At 35.6% G+C, this 9,900-nt stretch overlaps 1 protein-coding gene across 1 annotated transcript; it reads left to right on the top strand.

The window, feature by feature from the left end:
• The first annotated feature begins 1,479 nt into the window (after nucleotides 1-1,479).
• LOC127874953 (arpin-like) lies at nucleotides 1,480-9,252 on the top strand. Its single transcript, XM_052419658.1, has 6 exons — nucleotides 1,480-1,645; nucleotides 4,454-4,529; nucleotides 4,954-5,086; nucleotides 6,232-6,438; nucleotides 6,976-7,124; nucleotides 8,652-9,252. The coding sequence occupies exons 1-6, from the start codon at nucleotides 1,554-1,556 to the stop codon at nucleotides 8,658-8,660; spliced, it is 666 nt and encodes a 221-aa protein (XP_052275618.1). The 5' UTR covers nucleotides 1,480-1,553; the 3' UTR covers nucleotides 8,661-9,252.
• Nucleotides 9,253-9,900: the final 648 nt, after the last annotated feature.

The raw sequence follows: 9,900 nt of genomic DNA, 5'->3' as shown, positions 1-9,900 counted from the left end.
AGAACAGAAAATCAAAATGTCGCATCACAGTTTTAATACCTTAATTAGCGCTTGAATTAAATGGTGTAAGTTTCAATCGTAACGGAACTTATAACCGACGATTTATGACATTATCAAGTCGTCTTTATACTTCTAGTATTCCACGTTATATTTTCAAAACGGTGAGCTAGGATACTATACGCAGCAAAGTAGGGAAGACGAGCATATCTGTTGCAATTAAAAAATGTTCTAAAGTTATCACTCTTAAGTGTATGTTTGTAAACCGATTTAACTGTTCTTTGTGGTCTTACTGTGACAAACTGCCAGATAAAGTTATTTCAGAACCCTTTAATGAATAGTGAAGTAATGGCTAACTTATTAATGGTTCATCGAATTTGTTTATCTTTAATTGACCTTGTAAGAGGCAAGGTTATGGATTTCAATGAAATCGGCCTCAGACGGTTCCGAAGTATGGCTCCGGACACACACGTGTTCCGGACGGACGGACGGACACTATGTGAACGTATGCGTACGAATTATATTTGATATTGTTCAACGAAAAACTATACGTGGTTGTTGTTGAAACTGTAGTTATTTTTTCTGCAGTGGAGCTGTATAACTACGCAGATATAGATTTTTGGGTGAGAGCGTCGGAAAATTTAACCCTAACCAATCGTTCAAAAGCATAACAAACTGCATATCACATGCAAAAGCATATGATGGGCACATACATTAATAAAACAACATTAACAAAACAACCTTCATGTTGACTACGAAATAACAAATCTAACACTTTCACGTGCTGTTGAATTTATTTAGAAAAATGCCGCATCTTTCTGACAGTTGCATTAAAAAACGTTCGACATTAAACAAGACTATTGCCAAGCAATAAAAGTCCCCTACCGGCTCCACAATTGTCAGAAATTTCACCATTGTCAGATTTTTTAAAATTTGTTTCCAAAGCAACCACAATTTTTGACGTAGGAACAAAATGAAATGACGTGCATAATGTCCATATTGCCATCTATCCATGTTCCAAGTTTCATGAAAAAATATTAAGAACTTTTAAAGTTATCGCAGGATCCAGAAAAAACACACCATTTTCAGCACTATTTCTAGTCTATTTGTTGCCATAGCAACCACAATTTTTGACGTAGGAACAAAATGAAATGACGTGCGTAATGTCCACATTGCCATCTATCCATATTCCAAGTTTCATGAAAAAAATATTAAGAACTTTTAAAGTTATCGCAGGATCCAGAAAAGTGTGACGGACGGACGGACGGAGACAAAACCATAAGTCCCCTCCGGTGAAACTGGTAGGGGACTAAAAATCGACGTACTGATTTGACTTAGACCAGACAAAGTCTTTACTACAGGAATTTAAGTTGTTATATCAACGAATTGATGAAACTAAGCGAAAGTGATGCGCTGCAGAAAAATAAATTTGATAATTGAAAACTCCACTCTACGAAACTATCCTTGGCAAAATGTCAAACCGCAGTGTGAGTAATAAACTGTCCCTCGCTGTAAACACAACTTATTTCCGGGTTCGTGGTGTATGCAAGCAAAAAATGAGCAGGATTTATGACGATCAACCTCTAACAAATCTGCCTCTTATCAATATTGAGTATTCGGGAAAATGGAATGCAAATGACTTTATGCAGTAAGTTTTTGTTTTTAAGTTATTGTTACAGTTTATTTCCCGTCGGAATAATGATAAATCGGATTATTGAACTTGCATAGCTAATTGACAACAATGAAACCACCAGAGACACTATGTATGGGTAGTTTAAATAAAGAATGTCTGAATAACAACTTTTATCTGATCTGAGTTTTATTCAGATAAAGTAATCTGATCCAAACATGAAAATGAGTAATTTATCATGATCATGTGTTGTTTGATTTTATTGCGAGCTGTGCGATAGTGCTTGAGTCAATGTATAGTGTACTGGGTTTAAGTCCAGAAAGACCGAAAACCAAAAAGGCCGCATACCAAAAAGGCCTTACCAAAAAGGCCCCAAAGCGTACCAAAAAATGAACCAAAAAGGCCTTAAAGCAATAATTGTTGTTATTATAGGTTTCAAATTTTGTTTACAAACAAATACACATAAATCAAAACAGGTATGAAGTTAATTATTTTCTTTATCTGTTGTTTATGTTTATGTTTTACATTAACGATATATACAGTCAATGTACAAGCACAATCACACAATTTATATAACAAAATATACAGTTACAAGCAAACATTTACAGACGTTATACAGTCACACTGACAAAATACAACATAATTACATAATAATATTGTTAAACATGTGAATTCTATTTTTAGTTAAATCAAATGGCGTACGACATAAAACATGTATGAAGTTTTTTATTTTCTTTATTACAAAATATACACAATTTCAATTAATTGAAAATGGAGTACGACATAGAAATATGTATGAAGTTTTTTTATTTTCTTTATTACAAAATATACATAATTTCAGTTACTTTCAATTACATAATAATATTGTTTAACATGTGAATTCTATTTTCTATTAAATCAAAATGAAGTACGACATAAAACATGTATGAACTTTTTTTATTTTCTTTATTACAGAAAAAAAACATTTACAAAAAATACATAGAATATACAGTGAACGTTACAAAATACAACAGAATTTAAACAATATACATGTGCATTACTCCAGCACAACACCGTACACTTGACCGACCTTGGCCGGGAACTCGGAGGTTGTGCATTGTTTCGCCTCATACTTGTCACATAAATTAGAGATCGAACGCGGTTGTTATAATAAGATACTACGCGAAATTAGAAAATGTAAGTTTTGCAACGGACACGCTATAGAAAACGAGTGTCACTTTGTACTTGTTTTTCCTCTGTATAGAGAAATTAGAAAGGAATATTTAAAACTATATTTTCAAAGGTGGCCAACGTTACATAAATTTGACATTTTAATGCAGTCGGCTAATAAAAAAGACATTATAAACTTTGCTTTATATATTTTTAATGCTAATGAAATGCGTAATAATATAGACAATCTGTTATAATTTTTAATAATATCACATCGAATAAAGCATTTTTATTTCTTTCGGTTAAAGTTTTTAATGTAGCTAGTTTTATATCGTTAAAAGTTAAGAAACTATTTTAAAATGCGCAAGTAATTATTAATATGTGCCAATAAGTGTCATTTTACACCATATGTGGGCCTCTACTAATCCGTTATCAAAACAGATGCCGCAAACTGTGAATGACGCTTGACACTTGGATACCCGGTCTGATTAGCGAGTTTTTTTTGTACATGCAAATTCTTTCAACTTCTTATATTTTAAAAATTGCAAAAAATAGTTTAAGAGGTAATTAATAATATATAATGATATATTATGTACTTAATTATATTTGTTAAATATATTGAATATTTGTCTTTTAGCAGTCACTAATCCATATGCCTATATTTATTTTATTTATTTTATTGTTTAACATAGTAATCAAGAATAACTTTGTGCACTATATATTGTTTAACAATGCTCATACCACAACACTCACACAATATCAACAAACAACAAATTAACACTCGTGAAGAAATTCGTATAATTTACACTATTTAAAAACACTATTATTTCAAACGCCAAATAAAGTCCAGTATACTTACCAATATAATGAATAAAACAAAACAACTACTATAGACAACTTTGACACATGAACGGGTTATATATTTCTCAATAATTCTGGATCTTATATATATTTGGCCGCCACGTAAGTTTACAACACCTTCATTACTCATCGGTTACACTTTTAGATGCAAAGAGAGAATTCAGAGAAAAATAAAATTTTCTTAAACGGATTATTCCTACGTGCTTATTGGCGTTAAGTTTGCCGACTTTGATTACAAAATTAACGGCTTTTAATTAAAAAAAACTGAAACATCTATTACTCAACGAAAAATATTGTGACTAACGGTCACTTCATACTGTATGCGATAATTCGCGATATTTTTGCCGACTTTGATTACAAAATTAACGGTTTTTAAGTAGACTAATAAACAAGTTATGACTATTTAATAGATATGATAATTATATTCAGCATAACTATTCAATGATAATACAAAATATTGTATGGCCTTTCTGGTATACCATGAGGCCTTTTTGGTTCACTTATGCGGCCTTTTTGGTGCGGCCTTTTTGGGAAGGCCTTTTCGGTAAACGGCCTTTCTGGTACTATACCGTGTACTGTATTAATAGTGTGTAGCCTAGTTGGATAGACCTTACATTTTTTAATCGTTCAACAAAATAAAATTCAGACATTTTAATTCGATATAATATCAATAATTCTAAAATAAAAAAGAAGTTCAATATAGTAGATATATGTTCAATACATTAACTTGTATCAAGTTATGATTTTCTCATTGGTATGTATTAAAAAGCAAAAAGTTATGTAGTTGATGAAATCCCTATTACTGTTTCTCTTCAGAGGCAATGGTGTAATATTTGAAGGGGTTGTCCAAAAAAGGGCCCACTTTGCCATAAATGATCAGCAACATAAGAAGGTAAGGGCAGATTGAAATCGGTATTCGAAGTTCGTTTTATTTGCAATTAGTTCTTCTTGAATGATTTGAGCTTTATGAGAACAAACAACTATGTTTGCTACATGCCAGAAGATATTGACAGTGCCCGGTGTACAACTTGACCCGCGGCATGAGGAGAGAGTCTTATGCCATATGCAACCATCGTAGTCCCAGACCAGCCTTCGTATTCGCACAGTCTGTTCAGGAGTTACGATGTCCGTTAATGTGACCACGAAACCTTGCACGGCTTTACAGCAGGCAGAGTAGCTCCTGACGAGACTGCGCGGGCCAGTCTGGAGCTATGCTGGCCGCATATGGCATAAGACCCATTTTCGGACGACTTGGCTCCTATTTGACCCGTATAAATACCAAACATCGCGTGACGATGACTCACATTGCATTGCAGGAGCAATACTACATCTTGTATGTGAAGATTTCACGTGCTCATAGACGCAAGTTCGATGCGAGTGGCGAAGAAATTGAACCCAACTTTAGCGAGACTAAGAAAGTCAACACTGGTTACTTGAATTCATCATACAGTAAGTTGATTCTTATGCTATTCATTTAGTAGGGGGTCTAGTAAGCAATTTTGGTAAGAATGCTGGGGCACACTCCGGGTATTCATATAATGCAGTCTCTGGCCCGGAGGACCTCGTAAACTTCTAAATACACACACATGGCTAAGTCAAAGTGCATGTTCTTGTCCGGGCCATACCTTTGTAGAGTATGATGGGATTTCATAAGTGGGCACACATGTGTCGTGTTCTGAGAAAACTGAGCATAATGCATGTACGTAAAGTGTCGTCCCAGATTAGCCTGTGCAGTCCGCACAGGCTAATCAGGGAGACACTTTCCGCTTTTATGGTATTTTTCGTTTAAAAGAAGTCCATTCTACCGAAAATCTTGTTAAGGTGGAAAGTGCCGTCCCTGATTAGCCTGTGTGGACTGCACAGGCTAATCTGGGACGACACTTTACGCACACGCATTATGCCCAGTTTTCTCAGAACGCGATTCAAAAAATAATACTATCTGGCAGTATTCCGCGGAAAACAACTCGGGTCGCTTAAAGGTCGAGGTCGCAGTGATTATTTGAAGTATGTACATCTTTATATTGATCTAGTGAAATAAGTGACTGTCATATTTCATTTCTTCATAGCGTATTGGCAATATTTTTTTCATCATTAGAATCTGATAATTATGCTGAAGGCACAAACTAACTATGTGCGGTGCTTGCTTTAAGATCGGTGCCACAATTGTGACATAACCTTTATTACTAACAGCTACCAATGTTTGGGCTGTACATGTTGCATTAATTGTAAACAGTATGTGTTTCACACAACTCTCGTTTCTGTGTCCACATCATTGGTATACGCATAGGACATGTACCGTATATAATTCCTTTAAAAGCGTTACCATAATATCGATCGATACAATTTTTTTTTAAACAAACCGCATCTAGTAGATATTAAAATAAAAATGTATATTCATAATATTTAAACATTAAACAACTAGTTCATGTCATGTTTCGTTTTAGATTTGAAATTGTAGAAAATCATATAAGAAGTAGGTGTTTTATACCTACCACCACCTCTGTTTTGAAATAACTCCAAAAATGTTTATTAATAATGCAAAATAGTAGTTAGCCATCAGCGGTTACTACACATCACATTACTGATTTCCACAGAAGTTCAAAGCAAGGGAGAAACAGACCGGCTTGGTACGGACGAGGCCCGGAAATTGATAAGCCCCGCCAATTTGACCCAGTTTTCGGACAGACACGGCGGTTCGGACCTCGCGGCGCTCTGGCTGACAGAGACACAGGCGACGGGAACGGAGTTCGAGTTAGGGGACACACTGCGGGTGAAGACGCAGGGAGATGGACCCTTCGTTTGTATGTAGCTTCGCCATGCGCTGTTAAAAAGGTTTGGCAGAAATAAAAAAAATCTTGTAGTGCGACATGCATTTAATGTATACACAGTAGTTAGGCTAATTTTTCTTTCAATGAAACAATGTGTCCTTTTTGTGAGAAAAAGATTTGCTCTCTGTGCCTTTTTTTTCTTACCTTTTCTCGCCAACAATCTTCTGTGTTTTGAAAGTGGTATTAAGAAACTTCTTCCGATGTTTAGTTGCCTGATGTTCATGTGGCTTACACCTATTTACCGGTCGTGGAAAGTAACTATGCATGTATTGAGTACAATATATGCGTCACAAATTTTGCGGGAGTTTTCTTGCCAAGTAAAACACTTCCGTCGTACGCAAGTTCTGTTTAGCATTATTAAGAAATGTTGTATTTAAGTTATTGATCTGGAACATTTCTCACTTTCCTACGTGTTGTATTTTAAGGCCGATTTTTCTAAGCAGTCCTATATAAGATAGTTACAATAGTTACACGATACATAATTATTATGCGAACGCGTTCAAATTTCAGTTAGCATTACAAAACTGGATGCGGTGTCGACGACAGTGGGTAATTATGCCGGCGGAGAATCCGTCGGCGCCTCTTGGACCGACAAAATCATGGACATAAAAAGTCACGCTGCTGCGTCGGAAAACCAGGGTGCCGACGACAACGAATGGGTAACTTAATACGTCATACATGAATATTTGAGTCGCAATCAGAGGAATCTGGGTGTGAGGCATTTGCGTTAAGTATCGTCCTAGATTAGCCTGTGAAGTCCGCACAGGCTATTAAGGACGACACTTTCCGCCTAAACTGGATATTCTTTTAGAATATACTTCCTTTAAATAACAAATGCCACACATGCGACAAGTATAGTCCTTGATTAGCCTGTGCGGTCTCCACAGGCTACTCAGGGACGACATTGTAGGCAAATGCATTAATAATCGTTGTCCCAGAGCGCAGGGACGACATTGTAGGCAAATGCATTAATAATCGTTGTCCCAGAGCGCAGGGACGACATTGTAGGCAAATGCATTAATAATCGTTGTCCCAGAGCGCAGGGACGACATTGTAGGCAAATGCATTAATAATCGTTGTCCCAGAGCGCAGGGACGACATTGTAGGCAAATGCATTAATAATCGTTGTCCCAGAGCGCAGGGACGACATTGTAGGCAAATGCATTAATAATCGTTGTCCCAGAGCGCAGGGACGACATTGTAGGCAAATGCATTAATAATCGTTGTCCCAGAGCGAAATTCATGCATATTTCATGTTGTTTCAGTATTATCTGTCTGTGGCTTAAGCTTTGAATATGAATTCAAGTCAGCTAGATTTGCCCGTACACATTATTTTTGAGATTAAAGATGTAAACCAGGGCTCGAAATTAACACTCGCACACTCGCAAAATGCGAGTAAAAAATACCGAATGCGAGTCAAGTTTTAAGCCACTAGTATTTTTTTGCAAGTAAATAGTGAAAAGAAATGAGTAGGTATAATGCTGCTCGACACATGATCACTAAATCTTAGGTCAATTTATAGAACGCCCAAGAACCCTTATGCGTAAGCGCGCACCTTGTATGTAGACTGGTATATACAGACACGCGGATGGTATTGGTACAAAGGAAGTGAAACAGTCGACTATTCACACATGTTCATTGAAGCGAAAAATAACTTGTCACTTTATTCCCACAGACGGAAATAACACAAAATATACATAATACAAAAGATAAAGCAAAGTTAACCGTTTAGTTAGAAAAAACAGATTTTAAATCCTTCTATGAAAACAGTGAATTAGTGGAAAAAATAACTTAAAATAAGACTAAAACTTGTTATAGATGAAGATGGTCAATCAACCTAATGTGGGCCCTTGTGGTACAAGGAACTGATATCTTTGTATGGTTGCAGAAATAAAATGTGTATACATGTTAAGAACTTTTATTTTGTTTAAATAGAACTAAACTAAAAACCAAGGGTTTTTTATGTTTCCATCAAAATTTGCGAGAATGTTTTTGATTTTGCGAGTTGGTATTAAAGCTGCTCGCAATTTTTTGCAAGTAGAAAAAAAAGTTAAATTCGAGCCCTGTAAACTTGCAATATTTATTGCCTGTAACGATTGAAAATAATTTTAACTTGGACAGATTACATTATTTACATTCAAAGTGCCGTTGTCGATTCCGTATGAAGCTAGTATCTCTCGCTTCAGGACGACTGAGTACCGGAAGGCATGTTTCGTCTGTTACGTCACGTTCAACCATGGAATGACTGCCTTACGAATCTGGAGGACTTATTCGCGACCACACTGTCTGGCAACCCTATTAAACATTTGATTTATTAAATGAACAAAGTTTGGAATGGTGATCAATAAGCGTTTATTTGTGTTTTTCAAATATATTCATTGCATTGTAAGATTTTAATTAATTATTATCTTTACTATGCTTTATTGAAGGCTCTACATTAAGATAAGTGGTAAAAGGTGTATTTTGTATACTAGAAATTAGCATATTTATGATGAATCTTTGTTCTTTGCATACTTTAAAAAAAACAGCCCCATTTAATGTGTACATGTTTATATTAGATTAATGCAATATTGCCTAGTGGTTCATGAAATTGTATTCAAGATGATTATGCTATGTAAAGTAAATATATAATGATAAAATGAGCAACACATTTATGATTATAGCACAATATATATGATGTCACGGTATAACAAACTTAATAAATGTATTGTAATGTTCATGTATGCAAATTGTAAATAAAATTATAAGCATCTAGAAAATATGTGTGTGGATAAATTTTGCTGATTGGCCAGTTTTTTACTGCGTTACTTATATTAAATACATTTTAGTCCGCTCTGTGAAAACGGGGCTTAATGCATGTTCATAAAGTGTTTCCACACATAAGCATGTGCAGTCCGCACGGACAATAATCAGGGACGACACATTCCGCGTGAATGGTATTTTTCGTTTAATGGAAGTTGAATGGCAGTCTGTTCTGAGCGACAATCCAGTAAAGGCTGTTTGCACGTGCTAATCTGTGTGTTCACGCAAGTACATTTGAGTCGTGTTCTGAGAAAACTGGGCATAATGTATGTGCGTAAAGAGTCATCCCAGATTATCCTGTGCAATCCACACAGGCTAATCAGGGACGACATTTTCCGCTTTTATGACATTTTTAGTTTAAATGAAGTCTCTTATTAGCAAAAATCCAATTTAGGCGGAAAGTGTCGTCCCTGATTAGCCTTTGCGGACTGCACAGGTTAATCTGGGACGACACTTTACGTACATGCATTATGCCCAGTTTTCTCAGAACACAACTCATTATATCCCGTTCTCCGAGAGCGAGGCTCCGTTTAGTAGTGACCCTGGGCTCACTATTTTTCTACCAACTTTTATACTTTCATATAAAGAATTAAATTCTTAGACGTCATTCTAATAGTTAAGAACACTTTAAGA

The sequence above is a fragment of the Dreissena polymorpha genome, chromosome 3, assembly GCF_020536995.1.
Source record: "Dreissena polymorpha isolate Duluth1 chromosome 3, UMN_Dpol_1.0, whole genome shotgun sequence".
Classification (NCBI taxonomy): Eukaryota; Metazoa; Mollusca; class Bivalvia; order Myida; family Dreissenidae; genus Dreissena; species Dreissena polymorpha.
This window is presented reverse-complemented; position numbering and strand designations above follow the sequence as displayed.